This window comes from Grampus griseus, assembly GCF_964374135.1.
Source record: "Grampus griseus genome assembly, chromosome: 3".
Classification (NCBI taxonomy): Eukaryota; Metazoa; Chordata; class Mammalia; order Artiodactyla; family Delphinidae; genus Grampus; species Grampus griseus.
Genome location: NC_139019.1, coordinates 132,286,335 through 132,308,916, shown reverse-complemented (window position 1 = coordinate 132,308,916; position 22,582 = coordinate 132,286,335). Strand labels below are relative to the sequence as shown.

The 22,582-nt window shown below is 46.0% G+C and overlaps 1 protein-coding gene across 5 annotated transcripts in view; it reads right to left on the bottom strand.

Moving 5' to 3' along the window:
* Positions 1-17,329, bottom strand: part of CYFIP2 (cytoplasmic FMR1 interacting protein 2) — a gene marked incomplete at its 5' end in the record, with an annotated part of 114,207 nt that extends 96,878 nt beyond the window's left edge. For 2 of the 5 annotated variants that reach the window (XM_082651299.1, XM_082651300.1), the window contains 7 exons: positions 1,949-2,077; positions 3,368-3,464; positions 5,308-5,489; positions 7,666-7,767; positions 9,518-9,595; positions 15,355-15,444; positions 17,213-17,329. In XM_082651299.1, the coding sequence (XP_082507425.1) occupies positions 1,949-2,077; positions 3,368-3,464; positions 5,308-5,489; positions 7,666-7,767; positions 9,518-9,595; positions 15,355-15,444; positions 17,213-17,329 (795 nt within the window). The remainder of the gene's footprint in view (positions 1-1,948; positions 2,078-3,367; positions 3,465-5,307; positions 5,490-7,665; positions 7,768-9,517; positions 9,596-15,354; positions 15,445-17,212) is intronic. The other 3 variants (XM_082651302.1, XM_082651301.1, XM_082651303.1) reach the window with 3 other exon arrangements.
* Positions 17,330-22,582: the final 5,253 nt, after the last annotated feature.

The window sequence follows — 22,582 nt, the reverse complement described above, 5'->3', positions numbered from 1 at the left end:
TTCACCCCTTTCTCCAAGGAAACTACAACAAAGATTCCCAAGGAATCTCACTGGTGACTTCATTAACAAAAAGACCACATTTTTGCCTGACAATGCCCTATAAGCAGGTCGACAGGCTGATTCTTGATATTCCAGTCCATATAATACTTTCCTGGCTTCTTTTGCTCTTTTTGTCAAATGTACAGCAAGCCTGAGGAGGCCTGAATAGCTAGGTTGAAAGCAGCTTCCCTCAGCACACAGTTGCTATGTGACTGGGGATAAGTCACGTCTGACACCTACGGGAGTGGACTAGAGGATGGGCGTTTGCATTTTGCAGTTCCGCAGGGTGTGCACCAGACTTTTCCATTTAAGGCAGAAGGCGCTCCCTGGTGGCATCTGAGTTCACTAACAAACTGCAGAGACGAGCAGTGCAGGAGTCCAGGTTGAGGAGGCAGAGAACTGAGAGGGAAGAAGGTTGGGAAGCTGAGGCGTGGGAGGATTAAAAGCAGGCAAGAGAAAAGAAGGGCCTGAGAATCTGATGGCAGCATCTAAGGATGCTTGGTGGACTGGGGTTTAGCAACCTACTTAGTGGAAGCAGCAGTTCTGGGCAGAGCTATGGTAATTGCCCAGGCATAGCACTGGGGGTGAGAGAGACTGCTGAGCTCTGGGTGACTTCTCTGGATTTCTGACTGTGCAGAGCAAGCCAGAGTGAACAAGACACAAAGCCACACTGTCCTGCAAGCTTCTTCGAGATGTTATGGAAATGTTAAGAAGGGAACACCAACAGGGCTGGGATTCTTGAAACAGCAGGAGGCGACAGGGAGAGGAAAAAAAAGTCAAACCAGCGTTGGAATTTTGAAAGGGGAGGTTCTGGGGAAAAACGAATCAAAAGGGGTGATGCATATGAATATGGAGAAGATTATTCATTTCCGGGCTATTGTTGTCAGAGGGAAATTAGAAATAATCTAAGCAGCTAACGATAGAATAATGGCTAAAGGAATTAAAGCTCATCCATATAACATTATTTAAGGGCTGCATAATCTTCCAAATGCATTTAATGACGTGGGATAAAAATTACACGCGCACAAAATTTATGTAAATTGCATATGTAAATTACATACATATGAAAATATATCAGCACAGAAAAAACGAAAAAGATATACATCAAAATGCTAAAAGTGTTATCTCTGGATGGAAAGATTGTAAGAGATTTAATTTTTTAATGCTTTTCTGTATAGTCCAGATTTTCTACAATAATAAAAATTACTTGGCAATTAAAAAATGAAACTTGTAAACTGATGAAACAAATGTGACCCATTTGGCAAAATACAGCAAAAGTTTGAAGATTCTGCCTTCCCCTTGAGTTGGCAGTTTTCTCCTCCAGGATGTCTGGCTTAACAAGAGTATGGACACGAAGGTGTTCTACAGAGTTTCAATGCAGTTTAGCAAACAAATATCCAACCACAGGGGATCTGTTAAATAACAATGTCCCCATACAATGGAATACTTGGCAGCCATTAAAAAATCACATTGTACTGGCTTCCCTGGTGGCACAGTGGTTGAGAGTCCGCCTGCCGATGCAGGGGACACAGGTTCGTGCCCAGGTCCGGGAAGATCCCACATGCCGCGGAGCAGCTGGGCCCATGAGCCATGGCCGCTGAGTCTGCACGTCCGGAGCCTGTGCTCCGCAACGGGAGAGGCCACAGCAGTGAGAGGCCCGCGTACCGAAAGAAAAAAGAAAAGAAAAGAAAAGAAAAAAAATCACATTGTAGAAAGAGCCTTAATGATGTCTGGAAAGGTGTATATGACATATTCAAGGCAAATAACAGGTTACAAAACACTATATGCAGTAAGATCTGTATCAGTGCTTAAGTAAGAAGAAAGAAATATTAAAAACAAATGATTTTAAATAAGAAGGAGGTGACAGGGCAAGCCCAGGCCCTGGGGTGTGTGACCAAGGGAGCTGTACCTTGAGGAGCATGTGCTTCTCACTGGGGGTCAGATACATCTTGTTCTCGTAGTAATCCACACAGATGTTGACAATGTCGGCCAGCAGCTCCTCATAGCCTGGGATCACTTCCAGTTGCTGGTGGAGACACTAAACAGCAGTGCCCCCCCCACCCGGTTAGCCACTGTCCTGCATCCTCACACACACACCACCCAGGATGGGCCACCGCTGGGCCCTGGGACAGTGCCCGGCCTCACTGACTGCCCCAGGTGGAGGGGAGCCTGCAGCCTCTCCTCAACGTGCCCACAGTGGTTGGTCAGAGTTCCTGCACATCCCCCATGGCAGGGACCTGCTCCCCTTGGGGCCTTCCATTGTATTTCCCGGCAGTTCTGATGGTTAGAAAGTGCTTTATTGGGCTGAGCTGAAAGCAGTTCAGCTAGGCCCGTGGTAATCTCAGCTTAGTTTTGACAGTGTGGACTGAGCCCAAGACGTCTTCTCAGATGATGGTGGGAAGACCAAGCCCAGTGGAGGAGAGCTGGGCCAGCAGGTGTCTCCCTCCTGGCAGGACACAGCAGTACAAAGACATTTCCTGTACAAGAAGGCCTGAGGTCTCCACCCCAGGCCCCTTGTCTCCAAAGGGACACACTGGCCCACGGCAGGGTGTGCATGGGGCTCAGGCGTGGGGCTGGGTCCCCGGGAAAAAACCTGAAGCCTCAACACTGAGGAGCCTTCTGCAGGTAACACAGAGCAGGGAAGGCCCAGTGAAGCCCTGAGAAAGATTTTAGCCCGGAAACCCTTTGAAGATTGAAGGCCCCTCTCAAGTTCAGGCCTGGGTCCTGCTGACATTCCTGCTGGTGCCTGTTTAGGTTGAATTGACAGATGCACAAGACAGGTTATTTTAAGTCAGGCAGAGCGTGAGAGCCACAGCTGCGTGGGAATACCCTGGCAAAGCGGCGGCAGCAACTATGACTACGCCTTTTTATGTCCTTGCTGTCTATCAGGCTCTACACGTTAAGGGCTTTTTACATAGTATCTCATTTATTTCTCACCACTGTCCTATGAGTGGCAAAACAACAGCCCCATTTTACAGTCGAGGAAACTGAGGCTTAGACCTTGCCCGAGGCCTCACAGTGGGTCAGTGGAGCGTCTAGGATGAGAAAACAAGGCGGTCTAACTCCAGAACCCAAGCTCTCAATCTACACCGATGCAGAGGCAGAACACTGGCTAGAAGGTTTTCAGAGAACAAACTCCGGAGAGGGTGAAAAGGGCCATCTGTGGTTGGGAGGGGAGACTTAAGTCTGCAGCTTAAAGCCTGAGTAGGGCAAAGGGGACGGATGACCTGGACAGAGCTCCTCTGCTCGTGGGCCCCCCGCCCCAACCTCCAGGCCCTGGCCTGCGTCACGGGATGCCAGGCCAGGACTAACATGGGTTTGCCATCACCTGGGTGATCCTGTTGTGGTTGGCCAGGAACATGGACAGGTTCTGTGACTCCTGGATAGACTGGGGGTCCGCCATCTTCCTCAGGAACTGCGCCGCCCTGGGACGGGGTGTTGCAGAGAGGGACGCTCAAGCACAGCCGGCCTCAGCCGGGCCTCATGGGCCCCATTTCTCAGCCAACCCGGATACACTGTCCCTGAGGTTAAGGGGCTCTGAACATCACAAGTGACTCTAACATCAAAGGAGAGCGTGTTCTGGAGTCATTTCATTAGGAGGTGTCTGCACCCTTGTAATAAGGGTATCTGAAACTAGGAGGCAAGAATGCACTGGAGCTCAAAGACCAGGAAAGTTTAAGGGCAGCTAGCATCCCGTCAACCAGCTTGTGGTAGGACAGAGCGAAACGGGCATCCCTGTGCCTCACAGTGACCTCCAGTGAAACTGCACGGTAAGTCATGGAGAAGAATCGCAGGCAGCAGGATGTTTTGTTTTCATTGCGTATTATGTTATTTGTAGGAAAACCTCAATGTTTCTAAACATTGTATGGAAAACCAAAGTCTATTTAACCTGACGGGATTACAGGTGAAGGGATGATGGGTGTGGGGAACACAGCGGGACTTAAAGGGAGAAAACCACAGCACTGGGACTTCTCTAGCCTGACCTGGAGGTGGAGGTGATGCAGCCAGTGTCACGATGGACCATGGAACACAGACAAGACACCTGTCTTGCTCGTGACCCTAGCCGGTCCACAGAGCATGTCGGCTGTGACCATGATGGAAGTAGTTGGCCATATCTGGGGAGAATTTGTGGGGAAGATACTGTACCATGAGCTAGCTGCCTATGGAATCTTTGTAAAATTGCCATTTCTGAATGGGGCTCTGTCTTCTGGGTACTCCCAGGTTTCAATTCACTCAGGAGGATGAAACGGTGAGGTATGTTGTCTGTTTTCTCCAGTTGCCATGGAGCCCTGGGAGGATGTGGCTCCGGAGGGGGGCCCTCCTCAGCAGTGACACAGAAAATCCTTCCCAAGAGATGTGTACAGACACGTTGGAGCATATCTGAGCCTCAACCAACACAAAGTACATTGGCTGCTTTCGCCTGCCCTCCCCCACTTTTGGGTGGCTGTATCCAAATTTCTGGAGAGGACGGACCCCTCCGCCTCCCTCAGTCCTTTTTTCTTGTGAGCTGACACTGACCTCCAACTGACCCCAAGGACGAGCACCCCTCCCATCAGCACCGCCCCAACATACACATACATAGTACAGCGTCTGATGGAGGGATCAGCACATGACCCAAGCTGGAGCAATGACAATCCTCCTTGGGGCTTCTGCAAAAGTATTTGCAAGGAGGAGCATTCTTTCCGTCCTTAGGAGCTGGGGTCGCTACATTGGCTGGCGGGACGCTTACAGCTGCTGGAGGCCACACAGGGCATGAGCCTGCCTGAGAATGAAGCTGATACTGAGGAAAGCTGAGCTGAGAGGTAGAGGGAACCAGACCAACAATATCACCTGAGTACCTGGATCAAGCTGACCAGGACTTTTCTGTGCTGGGAGCCAACGCAGTTTCTTCTTCTACATAAGCAGTTTGAACTAGCTTTCTGATCCTTGCAGAGAATGACTCCTGTGACCATTTGATGATTATATTAATCACAATATAAGCTCAGACTGCATGGGACACAGAAAATGCTGCTGCTCCACAGGTGGGGCAAATGAGGATTTGATTCCACCTTGAGACAGAAAATCCTGCCAAGACCCAGCTCTCCAAAACTCAGCTCTGCACCTTATTCCTTAAACTGCAGAAACAGAGGCAGGCCCCCAACCCCACTGTGTCTGTGGACTGGCTAGCTTAGTTCCGAGAAGGAGACTCTTAGGAGGGCTCTGTCCTCTTCCTCCCACTGGCCACTGGCCAGCGGCCCAGGAAGATGGGGGAGGGGGAGGGGCCCTGACCTCTTGTAGGCAGAGTGATCGTTCTTGACGCTGCACTTCATATTCTTCAGCTCGTCCAAGACTGCGAACATGTTGATGAACTTGCCCAGGGTCAGGAGGTAGGCCTCAGAGACAAAGTCTTTCCTCCGCTCAGCGTGGCACAGCCGTTTCACCTCACTGCAGAAGCGTTCGATGGCCTTGCGCTGCACGCAGAGGGGCAGCGGGTCAGGATGCGGCGGCCTGGTGGGGTGCCTCACTGCACTCTCTGGTGAGGTCGAGCCTCCCCTGGGGCCCTAGTCAGAGCCTGGACATTTAGAGAAAGGCAAATCTGCCCAGAGGTCTTTCTCAGAGGTGTGCTGAAATGCTAAGCTGATTTCTAGAGGGAAGCCCAGAACCTGCCCCCAAGTGAGTCAAACCAATGAATTCATTCACCACGCCCTTGCTAGGAAAACACTGTCTTGTTCATGTGTGTATCCCAAGACCTAGGACAGTGCAGGCACCAGACAATAAGGGGGCAGAGATGGAGAGTGAGAAGGATGCTCAGAGAAAGAGGTCCATTCATCCAATCAACGGGTGTTTACTGAGCATCTTCCACGTGCCAGGCACCATTCTTGGCCCTGGTGTAAAGCAGGGAACAAAACGGAAGAAAAAGTCTCTACCAGAAGGAGCTTATATTCTAGTGATGGCTGACAGAAAACAAAATAAACAAATTCTCTCTATTAGAATGTGATAGGTGCTATGGGGAAAAATAAAGCAAGGAAAGGAGATAGGGAGGCCTTCAAAGACCAGATCAAGCCACGCTTTCTCCTTCCAGAGTCTAACACAGCTTTCTGGGATGACGGAAATGTTCCATACCTGCTCTGTCCAATACAACAGCCACTCATCATATGCGGATACTGAATACTTGAAAAGGCGAGTGCAATGGAGGATCTGCATTTTAAATTTTATTTAACTTTAATTCATGTAGATAGCCATATGGGGCTACTGGACAGCACAGTTCTAGATTGTCTCAGCTCCTCCCTTCTCTAAATACCTCCTGTCAGGAGGCCCTCAGTTTAGCACATACTTAGTTTTGGGGTAGCTGTTCTCTCTTGAACCTGCCTTCCCGAAGAGATTTTAGGTTCCTCGAGAGCAGGTGCATGATGCTAATAACAGCAGCTGCCCTTTGTTAAACCTGCTCTGTAATGAGGGCTCTACAAACAGGGCACTTTACAAGCAGACCTTATTTATCCCTAGAGAAAACCTGTGAAATAGGCATTCTTTCCAAGGTAAGAAAACTGAAGTTGTCAGAGGTCTGAAATAACTAACAGAACACAGTCAGAATGAGACAGAACCCTGGGCTTCTCTGCCTGCGAGGCTCTCTCTGCACCTTCCCCAGATGCTCCCATCTCCCTCCCCCAGAAGGCCAGCACAGAGCTGGGCACAGGGCAGACCCTGGGCCAGTGCTTGCAGGCCTACTTACGAGGCTCATAAATACACGTGGAGGGCACAGAGTGTGTGGCAGGACCCCCACCCGGGCAGAGGGTGGTCTTAAAGCCATCAGCCTGCATTCCTGAATGGCTTCCAAATAAGCATAATAACCAGCTTGCCCTCTTACCTTTCATTCAGAGGAGGCTTTGGCTGTCTTTTCTCTTTTCCTCCCTTAAATGCTCATTCTTCTTGGCTTCCCAACGGGTCTCCCTGCTGCCACCCTTCTGCCCTCCTGCCCCTGACACCTGTGCTGCCCCCCACTTCCCATCCATCAACCACAGAGCAGCCAGAACACCTCGATCAGATCATGTCACCGGAAATCTCCAGCTGCTTCCCGTGGTGCTTGAAGAAAATCCAGGTGTTCTTCCCCTGGCCTGCAGTGCCCTGTATGAGTAGGTCCCTGCCTACCCTGCTCACTATGCAGCCTCCCTGGCTTCGTTCCACTTCTTAAACATGTCACGCTCCTTGAGGCTTCAGGGCCTTTGCCTTTGCAGTTCCTTCTGCCTGAAACCCTCTGCCCCTGGATCATCAACTGCCAGCCTCTTTCACATCATACAGATCTCAGTTCAAACACCACCTCCGTGGAGGCCGTCCCTAAAGCTGCATCCATGTCGAAGATACCCTCCATGCCAGAGGTTCTTTAATTGTATTTCATTCACAGCACTTGTTTTGTTGTGTATTGTTAATTGTCAGCCTCTCCTCCCACCCAGAACACATTCGTCTGCCCACTAGAATGTGAATTATATGGAGGGAGAGGCTTGTCTGTCTTGCTCACCCCAGGGTGGGTCAGGGGCACTACAAAGTGTTTGCCGAATGAATAAATAACATGGCACAGAAATCCAGTACCAGTGTCTAGAAGCGTGGGGACCTACTCAGGTGTCCTGGTCCAGACCCACCCTGACCCCTCACCTGAAAGTACATGAACTTCATGAGCTTAGTGACCTCCGGCTCCAGGACCTCCACTGTCTTCTCATAGATCTCCACTCGGTTGGGCTGCTCGTTGCATTTCACCTGTGGGGAGACAGGGGGTTTCGCACACCCTGGTTTGCCCAGGTGGTCCTGGTTCACACCTGCTGTCTTATTAACAGGGCCCGTTTTCTCTGTTGAATGCACCTCATTTAGGATGATCAGTGGTATGGTTACCTAGTGAGAGGAGGCTGGGGTAGCCCTGTCTGACATTCTGATGGGGGCAGAACTGCTCCCCAGACACTGGCTGCAAGAAAGAAACCAGCTGGTCCCCAGAACAGAACGCTCCTCCCCTTCAGTCTGTTCTGTGCCCCGCCCATGAGCTGTACACACGACTACGTTGAGCTGCACAAGTCTCCCTCCTGCCGCCTTTGCCCCACTCCTACCCCAGTACCCCCTACTCCTATGTGGGGGCCGCTGCCTGATCCTAAGCAGAGAAAAACGTTCTGTCCATGGCTCTCGATGCACTTGGGACAAAGTCCCCTGGCCATACTTGGGCCCACTAAGAAGCCCGTTTTCTCTGCCTGGTGGTTTTCAGCACATCAGAATCCCGTGGCAGATGTGTTCACAGCCTGCACACCCAAGGCTGCTAACAGGTCACTGAAACTGGAGAGTGAGCAAAGGGTAGTAACCACAAGGACATTCTTCACACTGTTGTATAGAAATTCTTAAAATGGAAGCACCTAGCTAAACATCCAGAAGTCGATGATTAAATGGATAAAGTATGATGCATTCATACACTATCATTATGTAACTGTTAGGGGCAATGAGATACATCTCTGACCTGAGGTGGAAAGATTGCTACCATAAACTGATGGCTGGAAACAGCTGCAGGACAGGAAGGGTAATTTAATCCCGTTTTTATTCAACAAAACACAAAACAGTGTGTGTGTTTGTGTATCCATATATAATACAGGTATAGAGAATCTGAAAGGGTGCGAAAACCAAGCTGTTAATAAGTAGTGAGCTCTTGGGGTTAGGATTGGGAGCAAGGTAGAGGAATGGTTTCTGTTTACACACCTGTGGCCTGTTGATTTGGTTACAGTGGGACCTAAGAATAATATGATAACTATGATAATGGTAAAAATAATATCTGTGTGTGTCAACATGAAAAATGTCAGTGATAAACAATACTGTGTAGGGCTTCCCTGGTGGCGCAGTGGTTGAGAGTCCACCTGCCGATGCAGGGGACGCGGGTTCGTGCCCCGGTCTGGGAAGATCCCACGTGCTGCGGAGCGGCTGGGCCTGTGAGCCATGGCCGCTGAGCCTGTGCGTCCGGAGCCTGTGCTCCGCAACGGGAGACGCCACAACAGTGAGAGGCCCGCGTACCGCAAAAAAAAAAAAAAAGAATACAGTGTAAAAAATTCAAGCGGCAGAACCGTATAAATAGGAAACTACACACTTTTGTAAATGACAATAATTTACAAAATAATAATCACAGAAATATTCATGATGTTTGAGGAAAGAGAGCCAGATGAATATGCAGCAAAGCGTCCACAGTGATTATGCTTTGGTGGGAGGTGGGGGGTTTGGGTGGTAGAGCGAGGGGTGAGGATGTCTTGCTTTTTACTTTCTACCTTTCTGCGGTGGTTTGGGTGTTGTACAGTTAGCATATACTGCTTTCAAAAGAAAATAATACTGAGCAATTTTTAAAAGCTGGTGTCAGTTTTACAGGATGCTCTCTGAATGTTTTCAGCGCACCCCCTTGGGTAAGAGGCCCTGGAGAAGGTCAGTAATCTGGACGGGGGTGGGGTGCAGGATGGAGGCACCCCCTGAAGGGGCAGGACTGTCTCACCTGGGGGATGGCCCGGGAACAGCTGCGCCAGGTGTATAGCATGACCGCGTACTCGTGCCCTTCCTCCAGCATTTCATTCTGAAAAGCACAACATGCTCAGCAGGGAGAAACTGCTCCGGCGCCACAAGACTTTTCAACAGCCCCCCACTCCCAGTCGTCGCAACTCACAGTGTGGTCTATGGACCAGCAGTGTCAGCATCACCCGGTGGGGTGGGGGTGGGGGGTGGGGCTTATTAGAAATGCAGAGTCTCAGGCCCCTCCCTGGGCCTATGGAATCTGAATCTGCATTTCAATAAAATTCCCAGGGGACTCACACTCCCAGGTGCACAATAAGTTTGAGAAGCAATGGCCTAACTTATCCCCATCAGACACTCAAGGGCTCTACAAGCAGGACACATTTTTCAAAGACAGATGGCTACCTCAGAAAGGAGGGGCAGATCCACTAGCTCCAACAGCAAAAGCTGTCCCAGATAAACAGTTAGCAAGAAAATAAGCAAAACAGTTTGTACAGCAGATAGGTTAAAAAACACAGAGTAATAATTATGAAAGTATATTATTGTGTATGGAAAAATATTTTGGTGGAATACATACCACAACTATGAATAGTAAGCTCTCTGTGGGGATGGATAAACAGGGGCTTTCGCTTTTCACATCACACGGTACTACAATGTCTGCTCTTTTATAAGAGCCCACTTTACTATTTCATAAGCAGGAAGACGGTTAAGATTAAGATTTTTAAAAATAATACAGAGCAGATGGCAAAACTAACAACAGCACGAAAAACAAATCTGATGACTCACCTCACCTAGTAAGTGCTTCACTGGAAAGAGCCCTAATCTCAGTGTCCAAATATCTGGGCTGAAATCCCAGCTTCATCACTTAGCCCTTTGGCCTTCAGGAAGTCACTTAACCTAAAATTCTCCATTTAGTCATCTGTTCAATAATAATGTTGTAAATAACAACCTCAGAGAATTTTATGAGAATTAAATACAATACAAACATACATACACACTAGGTAATCTGTAAAGGGAGTTAAGAGTATTACTAGGGAAAAGATAGTCTGGCAGCTCCTCAAAAAGTTAAACACACAGTTACCATATAACCCAGCAATTCTGCTCTGAGGTATGTATCCAAGAGAAATGAAAGCATATGTGCTCACAGAAACTTCCACACTTGTTCACAGCAACATTATTCTAATAGTCAAAAAAACAGAAACAACCCAACGGGTGAATGGATAAATAAAATGTGGTATAGCCATGCAATAGAATAGCACCCTTCTGTAAAAAGGAATGAAGTACTGATCCATGCTACAACATGGACGAACTTTGAAAACATTATGCTAAGTGAAAGAAGCCAGACACAAAAGGCCACCTATTATATGATCCATTTAGATGAACTGTTCAGAGTAGACAAATCCATAGAAACAGAAAGTAGATTAGCGGTTGGGGGAGAGCAGAACTGGGAGGGACTGCTAAAGGTTTGGGGGTTTCTTTTTGTGGTGATGGAAATTAGATAGTAGTGATAATTGTATAACACTGTGAATCTGCTATTAAAACACTGAATTGTACACTTTAAGTGGTGAATTTTGTTATATGAAGGACGTCTCAAAAAATACAATAAAAAGAGTATTACTAGACCATCTCTTTTGTGAATGTTTGTATAGATACAAAAATGAACCTTTACTGATTTATCTTTTATCCCACACATCATATCTATTTCATAATATCTTCCTAGCACAAGATCAGATTTAATTTGGAGCTTATTACTTTTTAAAGTTTTGTTTTCAACAGCAAACGTCACTGACGAGTCACACATTCAATTCTTAATTTACAGAACTCTTTAAATCAGTAACATGTTGTGCTTGAGACCACAGAGAACCAAGAATCAAGCCTGTGGGTCTCCTGCTGCCGTTGCTTCAGAACACGTGTCAGAAAAGGGAAGTGACAGTAATGCATAGGGAACGGGTGTCTACTTATCAGCACTAAACTGCCCACTGGCAGGTATATTCCCATTCACTCATCCAGTGAACCTTTCACTGAGCGCTCACGGGTCCCTGGCTTGGTGCTACGTGCTGAAAACAGGCCAGTGAACAAGAATGATGTGGACTCTGCCTTGTGGACAGTTCAGCTGACCATCAGTCAGATTTGTTGTATAATCATGCCTGAAATGTAGAGGTCAGGATGGTGTGTTGGATGGAGCTTCAGGAAACTTGAGGTCTGGTCCTGGCTCTGCTTGGACCCAACTTTTATCTGCACAATGTCATGGTTTTCTCATTTAGAGGCAAAGAGTTGGCTTAAATCACTGGTTCTGAGTCCTGGCTGCACGTTAGTCACCTGGGCAACTTTGAAAACGCCTGATGCCCAGGCTGGGCTCCACTGGAACGAAATCGTTATCTCTGGGGGAGGGGCCCAGGCATAAGTGTTTTTTAATGCTCTCCAGGTGATTCCAACGTGCAGCCTAGGTTGACAGCTGCAGGACTAAGGATCTCCCAGGTCCTTTACCTTGATAAGATTCTGTAAGTTCAGGATTTAAACCCAATGTGAGTTCAGATCAAATTTCAGATAGTGACAGACTGTACCTCTCAGCACTTATTTGGACACTCAGCCCCCATCTCACCCCCCAGCAAAGAACCCTTGACTGTTCCTCATAGGTGGTCAATTACACGGTGGTCAATTACTCCTCTTTTCTCTGGCTATCCTGCCTTTTGAGAAATTCACCTTGCCCCAAAGTGGGCAGGAGAAATACAAGAAGATGAACATCTAATGAAGCCTCTTGCTGCTGATAAAGCTACTCTACAGAAAGATTTAGCAAGGTACAAGGAGGAAATTGTTGAGGAAGTGAAGTTTTGGCATTATCCACGAACATCATCGGTACACCCTATCTGAGACCCTGCCTAAAACCATATCAACACTATCCCTGTGTTGGTAGAATAGTGGCTGCAGAAAGATGTCTGCATCCTAATCCCCAGAACCTGTGAAAACAATACCTTACACAGCAAAAGGGACTTTGCAGATGTTATTAAGTTAGCAGCCTTGAGATGGGGAGGTCATCCTGGGGTATCTGGTGGACCCAGTGTAATGGCAAGGGTCCTAATAAGTGAGAGGGAGGTGAGAGAGTCAGACCAGGAGTCGTGAGGATGGAAGCAGAGATTGGAGTGGTGTGACTGCTGGATGCAAGGGGGCTGAGTCAAGGAATGGGGGCAGCCTCTAGAAGCTGGAAAAACAAGGCAACAGATTCTGCTCTAGAGCCTTCAGAAACGAATGCAGCCCTGCCCACACCTTGATTTTAACCCTGTAAGATCCCATGCCAGGCTTCTGACCAAAACAACGGTAAGCAAATAACTTTGTGTTGTTTTAGGTCACCGAATCTGTGATAATCTTCTGTTCCAGCAGCCATAGAAAACGAATATAATCTGCCTGCAAACCGGCCCTTCCTCTGACTTCCCTATTGGTGTCCCTGACCTGGTATTTCCAGGAAACCTCAGTCAGCATCGTTGTCACTCCCATGGGCCCCAGCACCCAGCACACTGTGAAGCCAGGTGGAGTCAACCTCCAGCGCCTCTCGTATCCATGTCCCCTTAGCCATCCCTCACACCATTGCCCTCATCCGGCCCTTGACGCCTCCAGTGTAGATAACTTTAACTATCGCCTCACTCATGCCTCCTTACCACTTGTTCTGCACAAAACTGATAAATGAAACTTATTCCTCAAGTGTATTTCTGTTCACATTTCTCCCATCAATGAAAAATTCCCATTGCTACTGATTTTTGATTAAATGAATTAAAGCCCTCTATTATGGGCTGACTTGTGTCCCCCCCGCGAAATTCATATGTTGAAGTCCTAACCTCAGGACCTCAGAATGTGACTATATTTGGAGACAGGGCCTTTAAAGAGATGATTAAGTTAACATGAGGCCATTAAGGACCCTCATCCAATCTGACAGAATTTGGACACACAGAGAGACACCTAACATGTGCCTGCACAGACAAAAGACCGTGTGAGGACATCGCCAGAAGGCGGCCGTCTGTAAGCCATGGAGTGGCCTGAGGAGAAAGCAACCCTGCTGACACCTTGATACTGGACTCCTGTCTCCAGAACTGGGAGAAAATAAATTTGTTATGTAAGCCACCCAGTCTGTGGTATTTTGTTATGGCAGCTCTATCAAACGAAGACAGCCTCTATGCACTGACGCTTATCTAATTTTTGATAAATACCACCAAGAATTTCCCTATATGTACTTCACAGTCCAAACCCAGGCAGTCTCTGTGCCTTTTGCCTCTGTGCCTTTCCTCATGCTGCTTCCACCAGCCAGATGCTCTCCATCTCATCCCTGACAGATAAAATTCTAATTGTGTGAGACAGCAGAGGTCAGTGGAAAGAGATCAGGGCTGGGAATCTTAAGTCCTGGATTCTAGGTTCAACCCTGTGATTTACTAATTGTGGGATCATGAGCAACCTGCTTATTAACTTCTCTAGGTCTCAGTTTTCTCATCCCTAAAATGGGAATAATGATCTCTTTCCAAGTCACAGGGCTATTATAAGGTTCCAATGATACCACGTATAAGAAAACCTTATATAGTTTAAAGTACCATTTATATATGGTATATATATATATATATATATATATATATATAACATATATATTATGTATATATAATAACCATATATTATATATGTATGTGTGTGTGTGTATATATATATATATATAATATGTGGTTATAATGTGTGTGTGTATGTACAGTATACAAGCCTCTACTCAAAACCCACTTCCTTCATCAAGTTTTCTCTGAGCCTCTCAGGGCCCCTTAAAGACTTTGAACTTTCACCATGCCTTTTACCTTTAACTTTGTATATTTTTATTTGTTTGCAAAGAGCCATCTAGAGCACAGGTTTTGTAGTCAAACAGATTTAGGTTTAGCTCTGCCATCTGTCAGTGGCAGGACCCTGAGTAAGTTACTTAACTTTTCTGGACCTCAGTTTTCCCCACCCATAAAATGAGTATTGTAATAGAACCTTCTTCAAAGGGTTGAGGTGAGGATTAATTAAGACAATGCATTTAAAATATCTGCACATAAAATGTTCAATAAATGGTAAGCCTGTCTATTTCTACTTGACTCATTGAGAACCAAGACCAGCCCTATCTGTCCTTGCATATCCCCCTCTCCAGCATTTAGCAGGGTCTCTCCAGGTACCAGGTACACAACATTTATTGAATGAATGGGCAGGGTGTGGTGAGACAGGCTTCAGGCTATCGCTGATATAGTGAGAAAGGTCCACTGAGCCACAGGCAGAACCAGTGAATGAGAAATTTGGAATTCTTTAAATGTCAGCGATGCATGAGGATGAAATCAATGAAAGCCCAAGAAGGAAGCGTACCCTCACAGATGGGTCAGACCAAGACCCATCAAACAACGGGTCCCCCTTTGTGAATGATTTAGGCCACCAGTAATGTGTTACTCCAAACCTTTTTTGAGAAACTTTGTGCTTTGGTCAAGGGCCAAAATTCCACACAGCCAGTAATCTATCTATAAAGCATAAAAAAAGGCAGGATCTAATCAACTGTTAACCCCCAAAGCTAGAGAAGCTCAGGGAAGTGAACAGTGGGAATAGAGTTCCGCCCCAAAGGTGAGCAGGATCTGCAAGGCTGGAAGATAGGAACAGTGTGCCTCCAGGCGCTGGGAGGGGATGGGTGGGGCATGAGGATGGGCTTGAGGAGATGGATCTGAGGCAGAGTGTTCTTGGAACAGCTGAGCACATGCCCCTGGCCAGAGAAGCTGCCCACAGCCCCGCCCCCACCAGCAGGGGGCACGTCTGTCCCTGAAGGTCACAGAGACTTACCATGCTGGAGTGGACTGTAGCCTGCTCAATGTACCTTGCAATGCCTGTGACAAACGCATTCCTGTCCTCGAAGTTTGTGTCAAAGTTAGCCTGCAGGAATTAGAGAACAGGAATACTTGGTGGTTGGAAAACAGGTTCAAGGTGGCTGGGTGTCCAGGGAGTAAACTGCTGCCAACAAATGCCCGAGTTCCCTGTGGAAATCTATCCCCACATCACCCTCTCATCTTCCGCCAAGAAATCCCACCCTGAATCCCACTGGGCAGGAGCTGGCTACAGCCAGGGCCTGCATCTGCTTCCCATGGGTCATCAGGTTTACCCAGGGAGCCTCGGAAGTAAAGGCTTAAACCAGACAAGCCTAAATAGCTCTTAAAAGTGAAGACGTGTTTTTTTTTTTTTTTTTTTTCAGAAAGAAGCAGACTCACAGATATAGAGGAAAAACTAGCGGTTACCAGTGGTGGGCAAAGGGAGGTACAAACTAGTGGATGTAAAGTAGGCTCAAGGTTGTACTGTACAACACTGGGAATGTAGCCAATATTTTGTAATAACTTTAAAAATTGTGTAAAAAAAATTTTTTGAAAGATGAAGATATTAAAACAAAAGGTGAAGAGGTACACTGCTTTGATCCAGCAGTTGCAAAAATACTTGCCTGAGGGTGCAGATGCATCTGTACAAGAATAATAACCGCAGTATTTTCTTTTAATAAAAATACTGGAAGCCATCCAAATATCCATTAACAGCAAAAAGCTAAATAAATAATAGTATATCCATACAATGGGCTCATCTTATAAGTACTATGTGGTGGTTAAATACAGTGTGGTAGCAGAGCAGTACTGTCAGGAAAAATACCCATAATAAATTTTAAGTTAAAAAAGCCAAATCATAGAGCAACATAATACAGTATCATTCTCTTTTGGTTAAAAAAAAAAAAAATTATATATATACGTGGTAAAAAGGTGTGTGGGTATATATATGTGTATATATATAGACACAGTTACAGGGAAATTTTTATTTGTTATAAATACTTTGCTGCATTGCTAATAATAAAAAAGATATTTACATAATTAAAATTTAATCTGGGTTAGAAAATGTGAATAAACCAAGTGGATGAGTTGAACCTTCAGGCATGTGCGTAATAAATCTAGCCATTGAATGAAATTTAAAATAGACTATGCGCTTATATTCGGTCTCATTTAGCAGTCCAAGAACTTTCAAAAGGTCAAATACAGCTAAAAAGCTAAAAATTTCCAATTAACTAATTCTTTCATAACATGGTATACTTGCCCAGCACACCCAGACAGGGTCTATTTGCAGGGATGACTACAGCTGCACGGATGCCCTTCCCACCACGCCCAGGTGGGATCTCGGTTTTGAGCAATCCGATCACGGTTTGTCACAAGCTTGCCTCTCAGGCAAAAAAAAACAACTGTGACTGGCTTCCCAGAGTCATTATCAGCTGTGGGGAGTTGAAGACCTCTTGTCACATACATGAAGGAAAAGTAATTACCCAGGCAGGCTCTAGGGGTTTCTAAATTGCGATATTTAATTCATGAGGTCAGAGCTGCCAAAACCTTGGTTGGTGCTGCAGCAAGAACAGCCGGGAAGGTATTTGGGGTCAGAACGGATCAACAAGCCTTCCCCGAGGGAAGAGAAACAGCCCTGGTGTACATTTACTAGCTTATCTATTGCTTACACTCAGCTCCACCAGCGCAGCAGGGACTCCATCAGCTGACGGCCTTTCACCTTCTAGATGCAGGCATCCCACTTCCCTCTGCCTTCAGGGCAAACCCTCTCAGGGGATCCCCAGAATTCCTGATCCCACCCCCCACCATCTGGCCCTGGTGCTCTGGGAGGACTTAACCTGGTACATGATGGAGGAAGGCGGGGGTTCGATGCATGGCTGCTGGTCAGGGAGGGGCAGCTCTTCCAGCAGGTCCACGTTGGACAGGGCATCTTCCAGGGTGACGTGGGTGGTCATGGCGGCAGTTTCTGTTGTCCGCACTGGGGGGGATGGAAGAGAAGGAAACGGAGAGTTTCAGGGGCCTTCAAACACTTCTCCCAAGCTCACCCTGTCCAGGCTCCTTCCAGAGAACCCAGGGAGTTAAGAAACACACACCGAGACTGCTTCCACTTGCTACTTCTTCCCATGGTGCCCTCAACCCGTGCCTGACATCTGAGGATCTCTGTACAGTTTACGAAGTACTTTTTTATGTCTATTGCCTTGACTGAGCCTCACCACAACCTTCTGATGGCAGGTGGTCTCATATCCACATAACTGATGGAAAAACAAGGCTCAGAGAAGTTATGTTGACACTCATACAACCACAGTGACCAGGAGCAAAGGACCTCAAATTATGCTTGACGCTAGAACACGGGCCAAAGTCAGCCTCCAGTTTTTGTTATTCAAGAAGATATTTATCAGTTCCACTCTTAAATTATTGCATAACACAAACATCCATGATTGAGAGAGCCAAAGATTATCAGCTTGAAACCAGAGTGTGAAATTAAGCTGGGAGTCAAAGAATTCAGACTCCAGCAAATTTAACCTTATTTGCAAAAACATTAGAGTCACTGTCTTCCTTGGCCTGGACATATGGTATGTTTTGTGAGCCACACCAAACAAATCAGCCCAAAATGGACATTTTTGTGTCTCAGGCCCTGGCAGACTACAGCGGGTGTGATGAGAACTTTGCCAGGCAGTGAAGCTGAAGAGGTTCTAAACAGCACCTACCTAACAGGAGCTAACTGCTATTTTAAGAACTCAGCACTCAGCAAACAGAATACTCATTTTTTAAGGCATACGTGAAACATTAATTAAAAATCATGATTTAGAGCATAAAACAAGTTCTCACAAGTTCCCCTAAATATGACCTTCTAGAAGTCACATTCACTGACTACAGTGCAATAAACTTAGAAATCAATAATGTAAATTATAGCAAAGAAAAAACTCCGTATCTATGAAAATTTGTAAAAAACATACTGCTAGGTTATTCATAGCTGAAGAGGAATTCAAATAGAAATTGTAAAATATTTAGAACTGAATGCATTTCATAGGAAGTAAGAAAGCAGAATTAAATGAACTGAATTTTCCACTCAAAAACCTAAAAAAGGATAAAAATCAACCCCCAAAAATGAGAATGCAGGGATTACTAATTACAGAAACAGAAATAAATGAAGCAAAAAACAGCAAAACAAAACAAACAGTAGACCAGGTGAACAAAAATCTGAAAACTGAGTTTTAAAAAAAGGTTACTAACATAATAATAAGGAGTGCAGCAACTTCTAACCCTTCAGCATATTCGAATGAGGAAACACGGAGAAGGCTGCCTGTGCTCCGGAGAGCGCCCTCCCTCCCTCCCCGTCCCTAACCCCAGGGAAGCCTGAGACCTGCTTCAGGGCTGGAGTCTCAGAGTGTCAGAGAATTTGCCTCGCTCATTAGGAAGTGTGTCAGAGGCCAGGGCAGAAAAGGACCAGCGACGGCAGAGCTGGGCCCAGGCTGTGAAGGGCTGACACAGTTGCAGAGTGCACCCCACGCAGGCTGCCCCTGTGTCTCCTTTAGGCCCGGCTGGGAGGGCAGATGGGGCTGAGCTGCTGACTACCGCTTCACACTTCACTGAGTTCTCAACTCACCTCCCTGTCACACGCTATGGCAACAGTGAAGGCCACATCCAATGAGGGCACGGGGGGGGGGGGGGGGGGGGGGCGGGGCGGGGGCTCAGAGGTGACTGCCTCCTCTGCCCTCTGCAGGTGCCTGGCCTCACGGAGGTGGTTTCAGGCCCTCTCCACACCTATGCTGCTTCCTCTGCTCTCTTCTCTGCCCTGAATTCTAAGTGTGGCATTCAGTTCTACAGCAAAACCATTTGCCAATCCACAGAAAAGATTGTCTTCTTTAGTACATTAATGTTAAGTCCATTTTGCAGGAAGGGTTAATGACTGTCCAGGGCATAATGATCTGTAAGCTCCAAAGCCCTAATAATTCTCTTCGTTAATTCAAATAATAATAAACCTAACATTTTAAAGCCATTACTCTGTGTCACTCTGCCAAGCACTCAGCTATTTTAATCTTGCATCAACCTTATAAAGGTAAGTACTATGATTATTCCCATTTTACAGATGAGCAAACAGAAGCTCAGAATTTAGGTCACTTTACAAGGTCAAGGGCTGGCAAGTGCTGGAGCTGGGCTTGGAACCTAGGTTTGAAAGGCCTGGAGGAGGGAGGGAGACGCAAGAGGGAAGAGATATGGGAACGTGTGTATGTGTATATCTGAGACGCAAGAGGGAAGAGATATGGGAACGTGTGTATGTGTATGTGTGTTAGAGCAGAAACTAACACACCATTGTAAAGCAATTATACTCCAATAAAGATGTTAAAAATAAATAAATAAAATTAAAAAAAAAAAAGGCCTAGAAGCGACTCTTTATCTATGACTACCAGGGCTGTGTCAAAGGGACCCAAGGGCCAAATTGAAGCAGCCTCCATTGGCCAAAGATGGGGTGATCTGAGCACCAGTTAGCACAACTCAAGGGACTTGAAACAATATCAAATATATGTGAATCCATGAGATCGTAAAGACACTTAACAAAAACTTGGTTTTATGCCTTTGTTACTGCTGGAGGATGCCTGTGAACCAACTTTTACGTTGAAAATCAATAAATAAAAGGAAAGAAGCAAACATTGAACCAGTCTTTCCTATACCAACTGTACAACTGGATAAATGAATTGCAGGAGAGAGAGATGCTTCTCTTTATAAAGGTATTTCTTTTTTTCCCCCAGAAATATTCACAGAATTAAAATATCCCTAGCTTCCAACCCCTAGTGAACAAATGGATGTAGGCACTGATCACCAACTGCTGCTAACATCACTACATGAGGGACAACCAGATATTATGTGCCTCCTGATGGAAAAACACACCATCACCTTACAAAGAGTGCTGAACTCAAAACAAAATATCTTAATCTAATCAAGCCTTTGATACAATCTGACAGGAAATATAGAGGACAGAACATGTTAAAACATACCACGGTGAGGTACTCAGTAAAATACAATCTATGGGAAAGTCTGCTGGACAAATGGCTGAGTATCTTTAACAAATAAAGTGCAAGGGAAAAAAAAAAGAGATGGAGGGGGAAGTTATAGATGATAAGAGACTTAGACTATCACATGGTTTTACTTCATTTGGATCTTATTTCAAACAAACCACCATAAAGATGAAATTGTAACATATATGAGAAAACAGGAAAATTTCTCTGGCTAGTTACTGACTCAATATTTGACAATATTAAGGAAACTGTTACTATTTTTTAGATGTGACAACAATATTGATGTTATATTTTAAAATAGTCCTTATCTTCGACAAATACCTACTAAAATATGGATAAAAGGATACAGGGGTTTGCTTCCAAATCATATTAGATGGGGGAAGAGTGAGAAATAAATGAGACAAAATCAGCCAAAGTTAATAACTGTTGGGCTTCCCTGGTGGCGCAGTGGTTGAGAGTCCGCCTGCTGATGCAGGGGACACGGGTTCGTGCCCCGGTCCAGGAGGATCCCACGTGCCGCGGAGCGGCTGGGCCCGTGAGCCATGGCCGCTGAGCCTGCGCGTCCGGAGCCTGTGATCCGCAACGGGAGAGGCCACAACAGTGAGAGGCCCGCGTACCGCAAAAAAAAAAAAAAAAAAAAATCAATCCTGTGTGATGCTTACACACAGAGATTTATGATAATTTTTTATCCAATTTTATGTTACTTTTATCTTTGGCCATGCCACGCAGCATGTGGGATCTTAGTTCCCTGACCAGGGCTTGAACCTGGGCCCCCTGCAATGGAAGCTCGGAGTCTTAACCACTGAACCTCCAGGGAAGTCCCTCCAATTTTAAATATGTCAGAAATGTTCCATAAAAACTCCCAGCTCAATGTATACAATCCCAGTTCTAATCTGTCTTCCCTTCCTTCATCTTCCCTGACTCCTACTTATGATCTTTACCTTCTCCTTCCTCCTATAACCTGGGTTTCTTCTAAGCTTCTCAGATTCTAAAATACTCATTTACCAGAATAACCCTTAAGATTTTCCCCTTTAACACAATAATACTCCCGTCCTTCCCTTGATCAGAATCAATAAGCGAACGACCTACAGAGCCAATAAATTAGAAGTCTTTATTTCCATTACAAATACAGCTTCTCTAATGGATTTCTCTGTTTCTTTGTAGATCATTCACTGCCTAAGGGAGAAGGAAATCAGACATTTTTAGCCCAAGTGCTAGAAGTCACTGCCAACTCCACATCAGTCAGAAAGAAAAAACATTCCGGAAATTTTATCTGAGGTATACATGAAAAGAAGTACTTCTTTTCCAGCGCAAATGTCCTGCCTGTTATGCAATCTTCCAAAGGAGGAGAATTCTTAATATTGAGTCTACCACCACGTGGTCATTTTGTCACTTTGCAAGAGAAATTAATAAAATATTAAAAAAACTAACACTGTTCTGGGAGCACAATTTACCAGACACAGCTGCAACCTGCAATGTGGGGCATTCAAGGCAGATTTAAATTCAGCATCTTCATAACAAACGGAAACTCAGGGGCCTGGTTTCACCGAGTAGTAATAACACCGGGCTATCGGGCAATCTGCTTCTGAGAAGGTCCTGTAGGCCCCGTGCCCGACCCCCTCCACCCCTCCACCCCTCCACCCCTCCACCCCTCCACGCCCCCACTGAGATGACTGACAGATCCTGAACAAGAAGCAAGGGGCCTCACAGACGCAGGATGGGCACTAAGAGAGCCTGGCTTTGGGAATGCAGGTTGCTATTCTCTAAGCAAAAGATCTGCATTGTTATTTTCTGACTGACTTTCTGGAAGAAAAACGAAAAAAGTCAGAAGGTTTAATGACATGGAAAACTAGGCTAAGTATGGTGGGTAAGCTCGAGTTCTGTGTTCATATCCACCATCTGTTACTTCCTAGCTGCATAACCATAAGTATGTTCCTTAACCTCTCTGAGCCTCCGTTTCCTTATCTGTAAAAGGGCGATGATTAATAATAGTCCCTGCCCTCAGTGATTTATTATGAGGATTATATAACATTACAGCACGTGAAATGCTCAGCCCAACAGCAGGCACACAGCAAGCACTCGGGAAATATTAGCTAGTCGGATGGCCTCTTTTTAAGAGAGCGAATGGATGAATTAAACATTGCAACAACTCTCCTACACAAAAGCAAGGCATCAGAAATATTACACTAA